General features: G+C 28.5%; 1 protein-coding gene across 5 annotated transcripts in view; it reads left to right on the forward strand.

The window, feature by feature from the left end:
• Positions 1 to 18,687, forward strand: part of LOC142328829 (alpha-1,3-mannosyl-glycoprotein 4-beta-N-acetylglucosaminyltransferase B-like) — a 1,063,767-nt gene that overhangs the window by 1,013,845 nt on the left and 31,235 nt on the right. For all 5 annotated transcript variants that reach the window (XR_012757366.1, XR_012757367.1, XM_075372904.1 and 2 more), the window contains 4 exons: positions 5,559 to 5,666; positions 10,186 to 10,379; positions 14,688 to 14,821; positions 17,919 to 18,034. Coding sequence is in view for 3 of the 5 variants with exons in the window: in XM_075372904.1 (XP_075229019.1) it covers positions 5,559 to 5,666; positions 10,186 to 10,379; positions 14,688 to 14,821; positions 17,919 to 18,034 (552 nt within the window). In the remaining 2 variants the exon portion in view is untranslated. The remainder of the gene's footprint in view (positions 1 to 5,558; positions 5,667 to 10,185; positions 10,380 to 14,687; positions 14,822 to 17,918; positions 18,035 to 18,687) is intronic.

The raw sequence follows: 18,687 nt of genomic DNA on the forward strand, positions 1-18,687 counted from the left end.
ATTAATGCTACTGCTTCAGCAAACATAAGAGATTTTTTTAAAGCCAAAGATGGGACTAACAATAACACTGATCTGGAGTGTGCTGCTAAAGAAACTATATTTTCATACCACACTGCTAGACGTGAACTCAGTTTCAAAACATCAGACTGCACATCTAAACTCGTTAAAAAGTTATATGACCCAAAATTTTCATTCGCTAGAACCAAAACTGAGGCAATTATTGTTAACATTATTTCGCCATTTATATTTGATAATGTGTTGTGTTCTTTGGAAAATATTAATTATGTAATAATAATGATGGATAGCTCAAACAGAAGTGAAATGAAACTTGTTTTGATTGTTGTAAGATATTTCAGTCTAGAGGAGGGAATTCAAGTTAAACTTTTAAATTTTGATGACATGTCAGGTGAAACTGCTTAAATTTTGACTCAGTATCTTTTACAGTGTGTGAAAAAATACAAACTTGAAGAAAAGTTGGTTTATTATACTGCTGATAACACTAACAGTAATTTTGGTGGTGTGAAGAGAAAGAGGAATGAAAATGTGTTCAGAAAAGATCAAAGTGATTTAGATAGACCTATTTTAGGAACTGGTTGTTCAGTCCACATTGTACACAATTCAGTACAAACAGCATGTGATTCTGCCCCCTGGACATAAAGTTTATTATAAAATTTATAGATATTTTCATATATATACAGTAAGAGTAACGAAACTTAAAGATTTTTGTGAATTTATGGAAACAGATTACAAAAAAGTATTACCGCATAGCAGCACAAGGTTCATTAGTTTGTTACCTGCAATAGAAAGAATTCTTTCCATTTTTGATGGCCCAAAATCATACTTACCTTGTGAAAAATGCCCAAAATTATTATTTGTTTTTTTTGTAAATCTAGAAAGTGACTGATTTTGAAATTTTTATATGGTAATCTTCAGTTATTTAATAATGTAGTTCTGAAATTGGAAGCTAATTTTATCACTGCAATAGAAGCATTTCAGACATATTCTGAACTAATTTGTCAACTTCAGGAAAGAAAAACCCACAAATTAATATCATCTTCGGCCATAGAATTGCTATGCACTCTAAAAGAAAATAATGATGTTCAGGAACAAATATTCTTCGCAAGCGTAGACAATTTTTATAATTCTAGTATCCAGTACTTAGAGTTGTGGAGAACCTGTTTTGATAAAGTTAGTAAGTTTCAGTGGATAAATTTTTGAACTGAAATTGCCTGATCTGATTTAGAAGAGAGTGCACAAGTTGTTAATGAAATTATAAAAGAAAATTCCATAAATATTGATGACCTATTTGATGAACGTACATTGTTGAACCAGGTAATTCAAAACCAAAAGGTAGGTTGTGGTTCAAGTTCTGAAAAATACCAGATATTATTGAAGAAAAGTAGAATGCAATTTTTAAGGTGTTTTGGAAGACTGATATTTTATGTTTGTGATGTCTTTGCCTGGGACATCTACTCCAGTTGAGAGAGTTTTTTCAATTACGGGGAACATTTGGTCTGTACAAAGGGGTAGACTATCAGTATCTACTGCTAAACATCTGCTAAATGTTAAAATTAATTCAGAATTTTCTTATTATGAATTTTATGATGTAATTAAAACAAATCTTTTCTGAAAAAAGAGTCATGTGTAGTAAAAAATACAACTGAATAAATAAAGTTTAATGTTTCAGTAAACTGCTAAGAATTTTAAGTTATTTCAAAAATATATCCTGAGTTGGACCCAAAAAAATATGGTAAGCCTAATTTAATCTCACCTAGCACACACATTTGTGTAAGCAGACAGTTATGTTGCTAAACTCAATACAGTTGAATATCTGATATAAGTTGGCTGACCATTATTTTTATAATCAAAATACTATTAATAACACAGAACAAAGTCATGATCATATAGTGATATATTTGATGCTAACCATATGTTAACCAACATACACCCAGAACTGTCAAAATGTTCAAGGAAAAAGGTATCCATGCGACTTTAAAACTACACACAAAATTCATGAACTTCATAACCAAATTTACAAAATATAGTAACTTAGGAGTATGCCAATTGAAGTTTAGTAATTTCACAAATATAATATTAGGTAGATTGGATGCAAATTTACTTTCAGATATTTGGAAGATATGCTAGCAATATGAAGTATTTCTTTAATGAATTTTGTAATTAAATTATAACCAAATATAAATCTGTAGTAATAGTTTATTTTGATTGAACTGTATTTAACTGCAGTTATCTCACCCTTTACATATTAATTGCAGCATACATGACAGTTGAATTCTCTTGACCATGAACTAACAGAATATCTTATGCTGATGTTGTCAGTGGAAAATCTCATTGGACACAATCACAAAATATGATGAATGAAAATTCTGGCAACGTTAGGACTGCTATCTAACAAATATTTTACAGATTTGACGTATTCTTGAATAGATGATGGATCACATAATTGATCTTGTGGAAATTATTTCCAGCAAGTGAATTGGGGCATTCATTACTAATTTCACTGTAAGATGGAAACAGCTTGTTAGGAGGAAAACAAGAACAGGGTATTTTTTTTAAATATAGCAACATTGATGTAATTTCTGAAGTGAGGTTATTTGCAGAACATCATCCTTAAGTATTTATCAGTTTCAAATAATACAGAAGGCAATAACAAAAACAAATTTCCTTCCTAAGGTGTTTCTGCCAGTGAAACGTTTTAGTCCATGGAGAAGTTCTGAAAGTGATTGATAGATAAATAAATAAATGCAAATTTAACTCCAGGTTTCAATTTAATCACTGGTCATGTATTAGAAGCATTACAATCTAATTTTCTATTTTTAAATATATATAAAAATAAATCTATTTTTTAGTTACAGTTATTTTCAACATCATTTTATGAATCAGACATTTCTCCAGACTTTTGAAAATAGCGTAACTATTATGATTCATAAGCTGGTAAGCTAGTATGTGGTGTGAAATCTTACAGATCCATTATTCTCCTTCCAGTATTGCTTAAAGTGTTTAAGTAACTGTTCTTCAGAAGCTAAAATCATTTTTCTTTGATTTAATATTGATTCAATTTGATTTCATGAAAGGACAGTCATAGAGCAAGTTTTTCCATGTTGTCAGATTGGACAACATTATTTTTGAATCAAAGGAACTGTTTTGTCTGTGTATCTGGATGTTTGATCAGATGTGGCATTATTTTAAAATGTAAAAAGAAGAAAGACCTACCATAATGTTTTCTAGATAGTTCTAAATTCATGCCTTGAAGTAAGCTGTTTTTAAACTAGATTTAAGATGTTCTCACAGATTTGTATGATATAAAATCCAGTATTCAACAAGGAAGTGTTCTTGGCCCAATATTGTTCTACATGTACACTCCAGATTTGCTTTAAACTGACAGCCATTCTTGTTTATAGAAATCCATGTTTATCTCGGTGAAACTGTAAATTTATTTAAAAAATTATACAGGAATACTCACCAGTAAGTTTGATATCACTCTATTCCAAGCAGATGATGTACGTAGGATTTTATCTTGACCATAACCAGTACATGAAGAAGCATATACTATCTAAAAAGGAACATACATCTAAGTCTACAAAAAACTTATTGGTTACTTAGACATAAATCTAAATGAAACAATTGAACATTTGAAAGCAAAAACACTAGCAAAAGTGTCTAATGCACATCAGCAACAAGTATATCAAGATCTTAAAATGATTACTGTTATGCCAGAAATAATCAAATTCAGTTAAAATTATCAATAAAGGGTAATCAGTTTATTGTCAAGTAAAGTGTAATCCAAAAAAAGAACTAGGTATCTTTCAAATAATGGTGAGTAATGATTATGAAAAAGGAATAATAAGGAAACTATTTTGAAAGATAAAAAAGCAAAAAAGGAACAACAGATGGCCAAAAGAAGAAAAACCAAATTGAGCAAAATTTATGGGAAAGAAAAATATAAAGTATTTTTTTAAAATAAATATAAATAAAATATTTACCACAAATAATACCATCACGAGTAAATTTAGAAATAATATAGAAGAAAGAAACAATTATAACAAAAATGTAGTATACCAAGTAAAATGTGAGTGTAACAATGGTGTATATAGGACAAACAATGACAATTTAATGCAAGATTTAATGAGGTATAAGATCAATAAATGTTGAAAAAAGGATTCAAATAATGCAACATATTTGGTACAAAAAAGGACATATTACCAGTGAAATGATAAAATTCCTTAAAAATATTACATGCAGATAAAGAAAACTTTTAAATATTCTAGAAGACATGGACATATTCATGCTGAAATTTAAAGAACAGCTGATAATTAATGAACAGATAAACATTCAATCTGATGTAACTTTTTTTATAAAAATTTAAAATTGTTAAAATGAAGAATCAGAATTAGTTTCAAGAAATTATATAACTATTAGAGCAGGATGGACAAAGTAGAAGAGACCATGACAGTAGGGATGGTTAGTGGGAGTGATATTTATTCGATGATCCCATCTCAGGAGGACTCAGTGCTAAAAGTAGTTAAGAGAATGGAGGTACTCTGAAATGCATAAACTACAAATATTAGAGTAACAATGCTAGGATTGGCAGAAAATAACACTCAAATCAATCAAAAAAGGCTTAATGCAAATTTTTTAGCACTTAACCTCGTTGATAGTAGTTCATTCTGTAAGATTAAAAAGATACAATTTTATATAATTAAGATTTTGATTTGATGGTTAAAATTTTTGTGCATAATGTAAAAGTTTTAAATAGTTTAATTATATTAATATTGATGTTGTCATAACCGCGATGACATATCTTATCATTGACTATATAGACATCCTTCATCATCTTGTATAATTGCTATATAGATAGCAAAAATAGTTCCAAGAATCAGTAATGGATTTGATAATAAAAAAAGTGGGATACATGTACACTTTTAAAGAAGATAATATTGAATAATGTATAATAAATAATATGATATCAGTGGCCAGATTTCACAAGTCTTTTGTTACAGGATTGTTTTTAATTTCCTCGGATCATACCTAAGAGCTATGCTGCAAGAAGGAAAGTATGGTAATCAGTCAAAAATGGGGTATGGGTTTTTTTTTTGCATTTCTTGATGTTCCATGACCTAGGGACCCCAAAAAACAACAAAAAAAGTGGGGGATAACATTTGTATATACATATGTACACATGGATATACATACAATATCTTCTATGGGATCAATATCTCCAGGGGGTGGGGTAGATAGTTTCTTTGGTATCAATTTTCTCAAAATTTTGCCAACATAATCCCACTTCATATTAAGCTCAGTACATGTGTAAATGTGTCTCAACATTTAAAAAGAATTTTGCCCCCAAATTCTCTCTCTTACCATTTTATTTATTGCATATTTTTTAACTTGATTTTTTTAAATATTGACTCTAAACTTTTTTCATGTATATTTATTTCTCCACTATGTAGTAATAAGTATCCAATGCCAGGAAAGTGTACAACTTTGTTGGCAGGTTTTCTTTTATTAATAAAGGATTTTTATTTCATTTTTCTGTACAGGCAGCATGTCGGAGAGCAAAAGATGAACTCTGGGTTCACTACAAACCTTCTTTATTCCAACATATTGGAACACAATCTTCTTTAAAAGGAAAAGTTCAAAAATTAAAAGTAAGTTTTTTAGCTAAGTTTTAATGTGTTTTTTAAATCCATTGTATGGATAAAATTATCTTTTACTTTTTAACAACATAATTATTAATCATTGTTACTGACATACTCTGGTTTTAATTTATTAAAGTAGAATGGAATGAAAAATATCAGATGAATAAATTAATAAGTAACAGCAATAATATAATTATTAAATTATCTAAATTTAATTATTCAATTGTTTTGTTTTTATTCATATTTTGTCAAATCTGTTGGTTTCACAACAGGCCATAGCTTTAAATCTTTTTTTTGTTTCATGTGGTTGTGTAGTTATATTAAAAAGGCAAAAAAGGTTTTTCTTTAGTTTTCCTTATTTTTAATGAGAAAGAGAGAAAAAGAAAGAGAAATGTCTGTAATAATATTTCTTAGTGGCTAATGCATCAAAGAAGATTGCAACTAACCCATTTTTGAGAATAATGTTATTCATTTGAATTATACACTTTTGTTCAATATCAACTAACAGGATACATAGATTTAAATTAATAATAATTTACATTATATTAAATCTATAATATTACCTTAAATCTTAATAATACCTTGGAAATAGTCAGTGCAAGACAGTCGCTATGAAGAAGTTGTCAGTCATCTGGATATGAGCAGGTTAATGCATGGATTCCTTGTGTCTTCTGGTGGTCCTTAGATGTGCCCTTTTGATAACTGCCGCATTACTATATGTCAAATTCTTCTTGATTGTTTGATACATGGTATTGTATCAATTGTTTTAAAACAACGGCCTTTCAATTGAAATTTTATTTTTGGAATGAGAAAAAAGTTGCACGGGGCAAGGTCAGGCAAATAGGCTGGATGGGGAATCACTACCGTCTTTTTGGAAGCCAAGAAATTCTGAACGACTAGCGATGAGTGCGCGGGCGCGTTGTCATGATGTAGAACCCAGCTGTTGTTACCCCACAGATTTAAACATTTGCGCCTAATGCTTTCATGTAACCGCTTCAAAACTTCCCAATAGAACATCCCATTGACAGTTTGACTAAGAGGAACAAATTCCTTATGGATAATGCCTTTGATGTCGAAAAAATAATCATCATGGACTTCACATTGCTCTGAACTTGGTGTATTTTTTTTGGCCACGGTGAACTTTGTGACTTCCACTGCAACGACTGCTGCTTAGTTTCAGGGTTATACCCGTACACCCATGTCTCATCACCGGTTATGATGTTGGAGATGAAGTTAGGGTCATCTCTTGCTGAATTTTTCAATTCACTACAGACAGCTATGTGATTTTGTTTCTGGTTGCTGTTCAACAGTCTCTGTACGAATTTTTCAGCAATGCGTCTCATATTCAAATTGTCCGACAAGATGCGTTGCCCGGACCCGTATGACATTTATACGATCGTAGACAAACATCATGGATTGTTTGTCTACGATCTGCAACAATAGCTTCTCGCACTTTTGTGGTGTTTTCCAATGGTCTTCCTGAACGTTCATCGTCATCGACTGTCATTCGACCATCTTTGAATTGTTTGTACCACAAAAAAGCTTTACTTTTATTCATAGCATTGTCACCAAATGCTTCCACAAACATGCGATGGGTTTCTGCACCAGTTTTTTTAAGCATGAAGCAAAATTTGATGCAGGTTCTTTGCTATTTAAAATCTGCCATTTAGAACTTCGCCGAAGCAATAAAACACAATGTTACACAACCGCACGAAAGTCAACAGCCTCTCACCGTCACAGCTGTTGGAACACTGATTCACAAAGAGTACTGTTAGCCACATCTAGCGGCAGCAGGTCGTACCAGCAATGGTTCGCGCGCAAAATTCAAATTCCCCAAACTTTTGGGTAGCACCTCGTATATTTAACTAACATCCTTATCACGGCTTTGCCTGAGCTAAATGGTTACTTGCATTTCAATTTCATTGATTGGGGATTTGATTCATAACTCTATTCTTCAAATAGCCCCAAAGAACTCACTAGATAAATCTGAGGAATGCAGAAGCTACCACCCTCTGCTGACAGTTAATTCTTTGTAAAAGCAATTTCAATGTGTGCTATTGTTTTATATGCGAGATGTTGCTTTGTCTTGTTGGAAGAAGCCACACTCTTTTTCATGACCTATTATCTAAGAGTAGAATTCTTTGATAATTATACAGTACGCCTCTGAATTGACAGTCTGGTCAAAATATATTGGGCTCACTCTATTATTACCAGAAATGGCCCACCATACACCAATTTTCTCATCATGAAGTGGACCTCAAATACCTAGTGAGGATTTTCAGTCATCCAGTAGCTGGTATTGTGTGAAATAGCATGACTAGATATACCATGCCTCGTCTAACATGAAATACAGCATCAGGTCTATCTGTCCATTGACAATGTTTTTGAGAAGCCAGTCACAGTAATTAAAATGTTTTGGTTCTCTCCTCTTGAAACTTGTACTGTTATAAGATTTTTATTTTTTGAAGATGTAAAACCGGCTGAAATTCACTCATGAATGTTAAAATGGTATGATAAAAATCAAACAGCTTAAATCAGGCTGAACAAATGTCACAGATTTCCATCACAGTAGAAGACTGGTGGAAATTTCAACTGCTGTTTTGCAGAATTACATTAATGATCATATTTGCAAGGACAGATGCATTGAAATTTGGTAAATTGCTGAAATTTATAGTGGGCGTATCTGTACTTACCATTCAGTTATAAACTGAAATACCACAGGATGTGTTCTAAGAAGAGATGGGTTCTAAGAAGGTTGACTCAAAATCACAAAAATTACTGCATAATAACTTGTGATAAAAACTTGGATTAATCATTTTGTCTCAGAATCTGAACATCGGAGTATGGATTCGATACATCTTGAGTTCACCTACTAGTAACACCGTTACTAGTACAAAGTCCCAAAACCCTATAAGGGTGCAATTTATTGCCTGCTAGAAAATAAAGTGAAACCTGAATTAAGGAGGAAGTGTCCTGGCTCTTTCACAAAAGGTGTAATTCTTCTGCATGTAATTCCTGTCCCATACCATTGAAAATGTATTGGAAGCTATTCAAAAGTCGCGTTTGGTGGTATTGCCATATTTACCTTAAAGTTCCAATCTCACACCATGAAATTCTTTTCTTTGGTCCCTCTAAGAGTTTTTATTTGACACCTGGTTTGGCAACAGTGAGGAGTTTAAGATTGGTTGACACTAAGGTGAATAAATTATTTACTACTGGAATAAGAGAAAGCTCACAGAAAGATGGAACAAGTACCTAATTGCAACTGGGAACTAAGCTAGAAATAGCATTAATTTCACTGTCATTGAATGAATAATAATTTTTCAATAGTTATTTGTCTCTAATTATTAAACAACCCTTGTATGTATTGTATTTACTTTGTACTGTGGGAAATAAAAGATTCATCAAAATGAAAGATTTATTTATTCAATTCTGTTGTGACTGTTATAAACATTCTTTTTCATATTCAAATCCGAAGTTTATTTATAAATAAAGCTGAAAAACTTATAATAGTTAAAAAAAATTGTTTACATCACATGTATGTTTTTAATAAAAAACACTGCAGATATAAATTGTAGAATACAAACTAGTTATTATAAATTCTTTGACTTCTTGCTTCTAGAATAGTATAAGATGATACTAGTACAAAAAATTTTGTTCTGTATTGACTGTAAATCAAAATTATGGATTAATGATTGTACAAAACCAACAATTTATAGCTATATCTGTTTTTGTTTGGTAGATGTCTAAAGAGTTCTCATTTTCAAATACATCTACTTTCTTTTATGCTTGTAGTAATCTAATCGAGAAGTTACAAAAGATACTTTATTGTTTATTTTATACAGAAATGATTGACTATTCTCTAGAAATATGCAGCAGTTTTAAAATTTCATATTTATCTATCCACATTGTACTACATTACTATATTTTAATTTCTGAAATTTTTGGTTATTCAAAATTATGTCTTGTTATTTTCCAGTTATTATTAGTAATTTATTAACTTTGTCTGTATTTTATTCTTTGCAATGAACAATCTAATATTCATTTTACACTTTTTAATTTTTGATATATTATTACTGTTTCTTCTCTTTCTCAGTTTTTATCATTTACATCACACTTTATATTTATTTATACAGTGGAATTGATGTTGTTATTTGGTCTAGTTTATTACTGAATTTATGTTAAGAATAACAAAAAGATAGTCATAACAAATTTTAAGAGAATGCAGGCTCTGTGATAATTTTTTTCTGGTTTTGCATATTGTTCATGACTTCTACAATTATTTATAAAAGTATTTAATAAAAGCAATTATATATTAAATTGTAAAATAATTTGATTTTTGTGGTTCAGCTTAAAATAAACCAATCTGTATTTCAGGAGGATGTATTGAGTTATTTCATAGTTTCTCTCCCATATTTCCATATTCTATTCTGATCTTTGAGCAGACTTAAATAATGTGTTCGTTACATTTTCTCTCATTCTGTAATAATTATTTTTTTAACTTGATAAGTATTATTTTTGTTTTTAGGATAAACAGTTTGGAAAAGTTAGATTGTTTTTCCCACACAATAATCCAGAAGCTGCTGTAATTTCAGAAATGAACGCTTATAAACAGTATACATTAAAAAGAGCATATAATGGAGAAACGTTTTTTTGGGGTTTGTTACCACAGGCTGGGGACCATCTTTATTTTAAATTTGTTAAACCCATTCATGTAAAGCGGTAAGTAAATTTAATTATTTTTCTTTATATTATAATTATTTTATTTTTTTTATAATTATTTACAAGTGTATTATTGCAAACAGAAAAATTATTTTAAATTAAAAAATTTATTTTCAGTTACAGAAATTATAATTTTGTTAGAAATAATTTTAAACATTTGTAAAATATAAAGACTTTTCTATTTTTTCATTATTTTATTAACTTGTGTGGACAGCAAAGAATGCATCTTATTTATTTACAAAAAAACTGCAGTAAAACATATTTTTCTTACTTTTTGATGCACATTTACATATATATAGGGGTACTAAAAATTAACCAGGATTGTATTGCTCTGGGCGGAGTTCCCTTAATATGTAGTTCTTTCACTAGAAAAGTATCAGGAAACCTTTTCTGTATCATTTTACCAAGCAGCATCATTAAATTAATCATTTATATAGATTAATAAATAAAACACCTTTAAAATACAATACAAAAATAGTACAAAGAAGAAACAGTTGGCCAAGCACCCATAGACAATGTCTATCTGGGAAGGTTGAGCTTGTGTAAAGTATTATAAGCTAACAGTCAAATTATATTATAACATTACATTTCAAAACAGTTTCAAACAAAAAATAAATTAAGAATAAAGTCTTAAAATTATACAAAAAACAAAAACAATCATATTATAATTTATAGTAGAGTAATCAAATCACAATTATAAATTAATTAGTATAAATTAATTGAATCATTATTAATAGATATGAAACAATTGCTAATAAAAATAAATGTTAAATTAATTATAAAAATAATACAAATTCTAATAGTACATGAGAATAATGTAGGAATTATTAAACTATTAACATGACTATAGAGAACCAATAAAATAACTTTTAAGGTAATATATACCTAATTCTAAGAGAAACATATTGTAAATTTTGGAGTAAACCAATATGGTGAAGAAAAAAAAAGAAATTTATCTTAAGATAAAAACAATGGTCATTTACGACTGTTTAACTACTTTTTGCATATTATCAATAAATATATAGATTAAAGTAATACATTATAAACCATTTTAGATTTTTAATTTATTACATATATTTATATATGTACATACATATACAAGCTATAAAAGTAACTTTAAACATAAATGAAACAAATATTTTTAGTTGAAAGCACATGAGAACTTAACTTTTATAATTAAAGATTTAAATGAAAGATGAATCTAATGAACAGCCAAAAACAGACACTTTCTCTGGAATTATTGGAATTTAGAAGCTACATTTATAGTGACCAAGATTTTACTCTAATAAGCTGATTCTTTTAAGGCCTGACTGCAACTAATTTATTTAAGTAAATATTCATTCTAATGATATAAAATCATGTTCTCTTTATAATGTTAGGGAAGTAACCCTAACATTGCAAAAGTATTGCATAAGTAGGAGGGATGTAATCCACTTTTAAGACAGATGTCCAGCTCTAGCTTTGTTTCAGTGCACACACATTAAAAAAGGGCTTTACCCTTTGAATTTGTTACAGAACTATATATACAGAATATTTGGTTATATCTCTCAGTTTAAAATTTTGTACATTTCTGGTATAGGTTGATAGAATTTTATTAGTCATGGATGAATAATATAATATACCGCATTGTCCGTGGTGATAACGTTGTCTTCATTTAGTGAATTAAGTGCCTTCAAAAATTATTCTGTAGACTCATGAGAATTCATTTCCTGCTGATAATTAGCTCTAGCATTTGATTTTGATTGGAATACCTATCTCCTGAAGGGAAGAAATCAATTATCTTTTTGTAACCAATATTTAAGTCAACTTCTCTTTCAAAAAGGAAGTCATACTCATATCTTAAAAATCATCACCTGAAGTGCTGCTATGTCTGATTCTTTCAGAAGAAATTTTTCTTATGATTCATTAGTTTTCCCTTTTTTTAAATCTAAATTTGTAAAATTTCATGCGTGGATGTGTAGTATTGTTATTAAATCACTACAATTTAGATTTTATTTAAAAAAATGTATTTCAATATTTTTGTTCTAGGAATTTCTTCTTTTTTTTATAAAATTCATGCACAGTTCACTTTTGTTTTTACTCCAAAGTAGCAATAAAATACTTATTAAACACCATTTAAATAACATACATAACAGACACTTGGGATGATGTGTCTGACGAGTACTGTGTCAAAACAAAATGTACACAAGTTATAAAAACTTCTATACACGTAATCGAAAAATAAATAAATTAACATGGTTTTGTATGAATTAAGTGGCCTGAGGAAGTTAATGTTAAAATTAAATTTATGACTATGTATTATTTTCTAATAAAAAACTTTATCAAATAAACTTAAAAATAAATTCATTATTTTGAATTAAAAAAGTAATGATACTGCTACATGAAGAGATTTATTTAGAATATAGCCATACTTTATTTACATGAATTGTTTATTTTTTATAACTAAGATATGATTATTAACAGAACGTAAAAAACATATTAATGAATCATGAAACAAAATATTTTCCTATCTGTTTTTAAAAAATGAAAATAAATTCATATATAGCTGCAAGTTAAAATAATAAAAATTATTTAAAGATGATAGTACAACAAAAGAAATACAAACTGTACAAACAAAATTATATCTTATCATAATGGAAGTAATAATAATAAAAGTAATAACAATACTAAAATAGTTTGTTTTTCCTGTTATTATTTTAAAAAGATTTAACTATCAGTTTCTTTTTTTTTTGTCTGCTGTATTAAAAGCTAGAAAAATATATACTTATTATCGTGTTTCTTTAATAGAAAATTATGATTTACTCTGGTATTTTGTTAAATACTCATATATCTCAGTAAAATAATAAACCATCATGCTTGCATTATTTTTATTAATTTTTTAATAAAAAAATTATACTTCTATTCATAATACAAATTAACTTGTAATGTGTTTTACAACCATTTATATTAATATTTATTGATGTATTTGTATTACAGAGATTGGAATTGGACTAAAGTACCCCATTTACATTTTATGTTTTGTATATGATAATGATGAAAAATCATTTAGCAAATATCTTTTGAAAGAAAGTTAGATGACCTAAAGGAAATTAAAAGCTAAGATAGCCAACCAACCAACCAAGACCAATTGTACTACAGAATCTCAACAGTGCACTCGCACACAGTTGATTCTGTTAAAAATACTTGGTTGGCTTCTGTCGTAGCTGTATATATTTTTACATATTTATTACATATTAAATATTATGTAATATATGCAATATGATGTACATAGCTGTACATATTTTTTATGAAATTTTTATTATAAATAAACAAAAAACAACATTATTTTAATTGCGCCTTCAGAAATTGTACAAACCCTTTTTTATAATAATCAACATTACATAGGTTTTTATTTGCGGTAGTTATTTACACGTATACTTACAAAAATTTGGAAATTTTCTTTTTAATTTTTTTAGTTTGTATTTGATGATATATACATGAAATAAGCATGTACCCTGTTGGGTGTACGACTTGCCTTTGTTATGATATATAATTCCTGGGCATTGTGCACCCACACGGGTGCACAATGCCATGCATAAGCTCTCTTATTCCTCTGAGCCTGGTGCTAGGAACACCATTTGTTGTGCAGACACCTGAATATAATATTACCTGAATAATAATTATAATATATACCTGAATAATAATATATATTTACTTGAATAAAATTGTTATTTGTAAAACGTATTGTATAGTTCTTTTCATGATAATTCTAATATGCCGTTTTATGTTTTTAAACACCTACAATATAGCCAGACTAAAAGTAACTGCTATATGAAACCTGTGAAAACATGTACCCTGTTGGACGCACAATGCACTATACTAATGGGCAGAGTGCACCACTATAGGTACACAGTGTCATTTAAAAAAGAACTCTTGTATCCGTACGGGCGCACAACGTCACGAACGTGTTAATAAAATGTGTAATTCTTTGCAATCTGAATAGTATTTGCCTGTAGCAGAACTAAGAGAATTTTGTTAATAAACATCCTTTCTGCTGTTGCTCCCGTGTTTAATTTTATTTTAATAATTATTTTGTTGAACTCTATATTTTTTCATTAATATATAGAGTCTGATATATACATTTTTTTAAAATGTTAGTCAGACTTTATGCAACTTATGAAAACAAGCAACAGATACTAAAAAAGTTATTTCAAGATGGAAAATGTGTTCTAGATTTATTTATGTATTTCAGCGATGAAAAAAATTCCTAAAAAATTATGAAGAAAGAATTAGTATAAATTTAACTTATTTATATTTTTCCTGTTTCAGTTACTTATTCAGAAGTGGAAATGCTGAGCATCCATCTGATAGGTTTTACAATACTACAGTAGAGGTTCTACCAAAAATTGTTCCACTATCTGAAGCTTCAGAGAACATGACAAGTGATGGTTATGTGATAATTGGTATGTTTTTATATACTTTTTCTTTTATGATTTAAATATATTTGTATTTAAAATTTTAAGGATCTGATTTGTAGCGAGAACTGTAATTAAAAATAAAATAAAAAAGATAATCATTAACATCTTATCTTCTAGACAGTGAAGTATGAACAATATTTTCATTCTGGTGAAAGATTTCTGGGATATTGTTTGAAAAATATCGTCATGCCTAACAACATAAAATAGCAAGAATTCCATGTCCAGCTTATGTAGGAAGTGAGGACTGAAGTGTTAAAACACTTACTTTCCTGGCATCATAGCTCGTTTCTTCTTCACTGACAAGGGCAGGCAGTCAGCTTACAACAGAGTTTATTGATGCGCTTTTGCAGGATGGTAGGAGGAGAGGGATCCTTACTTTAAATCCAAAGGCAACTTCCAAGTCAGCCCCATTTCTGAGTAAATTCCATTTAAAGATTTTTGTGAGGTTCAAGTATCTTATTTAAATATTTACAATTATAGCAGTAGCAGCAGTTAAATGCTGAGCCATTCTAGTAGTCTCATAATGTAGAGGGCTTGAGTTTGAGCCTCCATGTTATTGTTTTAACATTTACTTTTTCTTACATATACACCAATGCAGATGATTTTTTTTTTTATATACAGTAGTATGATGATTATCTGAATGCTGATTCTCCAGATGTCTGACTATCTGGACCACTTATATCTGCACTAGGCAATCTAAAATAAATTAATAGACTATTATAAGAATCTAAAATACTATTCAAATAAAGTTTTCAGCAACAAATGTATTTCTATCTACCCTTGTTTTTAGTGGGTTTTTAATTTACTTTTTGCAATTCATATATGATTTTGAGTTCTGAACTATCTTTTTAATTTTACTGAAATACATTTATTTTTTTACATTTTTGTTTTTTTTAAGTACGATACCCATTATGCACATGAGTGATATGCCCAGAATGTATGATTAACCCTTTTTTAATTTTTCAGTTATCCAGATTTCTAATTACCTATTATTGCCTTGCAATAATAATATTATGATATTTTGCCTTGCAAAGATCAGTCCGGATAATTGGAGTTTTACTGTGGTATTTATAAGAATCTGAAAAAAAATATGTGAATTTATTGTTTACTGATTATTATTTTATTTGAATGTAGCAATTATTAATTATTAATCTTACAGATTTTGTTATAAAATTTGAAAAAAATTAAAATAAATAATTATTTAATATTAAATAATAAAATAAATAAATTTAAGTTTTTAGTTTTCCTGTTACAATCTGAAAATATTTATATATTACTAGTATTTTTTTAAATTATTGTACTATGGATTGTAACAGGCATACTGAAAAATTAAAATAAATTTATTTGTTATTCTCACATTCTCATAAAAATTTTTAGGATAATAGAGTCTCAAATAAAATAATAATCAGGTACATTAAATTCTTATAATTTTTTTCTAGAATCTTATAAATACTATATAATAAGAAATTTTTTGCATTAGTGTGAGTAAGAAAAGAATAAAAGTTAAAAAAAATTTCAAGGAGACTCGAACTTAAGACCTCTAGATTATAAGACTCAAATATTTGCCACAAACCTGCTGTGAGTGTAGGTATGCAAATACATTGTTATCATCACTCAAACAATTTTAAATTGAGTTTTCTTGGAAAAGGGGCCAAATTGGATTGGAGGCTGCCATTTTAAGTTTAAAGTAGAGATCCCTTCCCCTCTGCAAAAGGGCATCAGTAAACAATATTTTAAGCTGACCACATGTCCTTATGAGCTGAATATACTGCTGCAGATCAGTGCATATTCCACTTAGCTGATATAAATATTTGTTCACAATTAAGATGTATAATGTCAAATGAAAGACCTCTGATTTATGCCTCTTCTTTTTTTGTTGCAATACAATACATAATATACTTTTCCTCAATTTTATTTGAGAATAATAAATAAGAATTCACTATGGCTAGTGTCTGCCTCTGTTTTTTTCTATCAAGTTTATGATTTGTAATCATGAAAAAAAAGATTCACATGGTGACTGCATGACACTAACTTACTCATGTGTGAGTTTAATGTTATTCTATGAACTAAAATAATTGGAAGCTGTACAGTCAGGGAATTTTTTATCTTTTTTTATGAGACTAAATTGCTGTTCATCAAGTAAAAAAAAGATGTTGGCTGCTTTACAGAATTGATGATAATAATAATAATAATAAAGTGGCATGAAATGGGCACTGCAAATTAGGTAAGTTAGATTCTCTAAAGATAACAAAAATTAGTTTTTATATTTGGGTAACTAAAATTTTATAATGGTATGATTAATTTGAAGCAATCAGCTATTATAATTTGTGAATCTTTAGTAATATTTAGTAATTTATTGATTTAGTAATATTTATATTGTTAAAGCATCTTGAAATTGATTTTACATTCTGATTTAAGCTCTTAACTAGTTATAGTGATTCTTTACAGAAGTACCTGATCATGTTTGTGTTAGTAATGTTTTACTTAAGCTGTATTTGCAGTATATTTTACTTAAGCAGTATATTCAAATGCAAATTCCATTTGCATTGAATTCTTTGCACCTATACATTCAGGTGAACTAGAAATACTCAAAAACTAATAGCTGATATATATATATATTGATTAAACTACACTATATATCATTGCTTATCCATTGAATCTAGAAATCATTTTAATTAAATTCCCTATTAAAATAATAGGGCATTTTAATAATTTAAATAATTATTAAAATAATTTTACAATTTAATTTCCTCCTAGATTACTAATCATTCCAAGCTTTTTTAGTCATGAGCATCTCTGTCGTAAATGCTTTATGAGGAATATAAAAAATACTACAACAGTCTATAAGTTTAGTTGTGAATGTGATGTAACTTCTTAACAGTGAGATTATACTAATTGATCAAATTTGTATTTTTTTACATTTTTTTTTAATATTTTACATTACATTATTTTAATATATTAAAAATTTTTAATTTTTTCAGTCTGAATTAATGTATTAGTTTTTGAAGAGGAACATATAGGTAATAAGAAAATAATTATTACACATTAATCTATTTTATAAACCAGTTAATTTTTTTTTCAGGTAAATTCGATTCAAGAGGTATTGCAGAAGGTGTTGTTAGTCAGAAACTTGGAGCAGTTTCAGAATTGAGGTTAACCATACATTCTGAAAGTGATAATTGGGCCATTCTTAGTGAAGTAAGTTTTATTTTTTGTATATTAAAACTTTTGCAAACCTTTATTTTAGATTTATAATTGTTATATGAATTTTGGCCAGTTAAGATGCATTGAGAAATAATTAGTCAAAAAAATGACTGTCATTACTGTTTTTTTTTCTGAACTATAAAATCTGTACATTGGTAAATAACCCTGTCATTATATTAAATTCAATTTTACTAACCTAAAATTGAAAAGTCTCAAGAACCACTCAAGCTACTTTTGATGTAAAAGTAGATTTAATTTATGATGACCTTAGAAATGAAAAACTTTTACTCAAATCCTATATTATTCCTGTTGTTTTATGAAGAATGTTTGAATATTGTTTATTGTAACAAATGCATTAAAGGAAATAGTTTAATAGATATATTAAAGGAAACGATCATAACTGAGGATTATGCCATACTTATTCATTTATGCAACATGGCCTGCAGACTGACAAACATGAATACAGATTTAGGAGCATAATTATCAGTTATTAACATAGTTTTTTTTGTGATTGAAGGTATTATACTGAATGTTATAAAATAGAGTATAAACAATTTAAGAAATTAGGGGAAATTTTAATTAATTGTTAGAAATGGGTAAAAATAGAAAACCCCTAGATTCCCTGTTGCACATGCTGACTATCCTGG

Source organism: Lycorma delicatula, chromosome 8, assembly GCF_047948215.1.
Source record: "Lycorma delicatula isolate Av1 chromosome 8, ASM4794821v1, whole genome shotgun sequence".
Classification (NCBI taxonomy): Eukaryota; Metazoa; Arthropoda; class Insecta; order Hemiptera; family Fulgoridae; genus Lycorma; species Lycorma delicatula.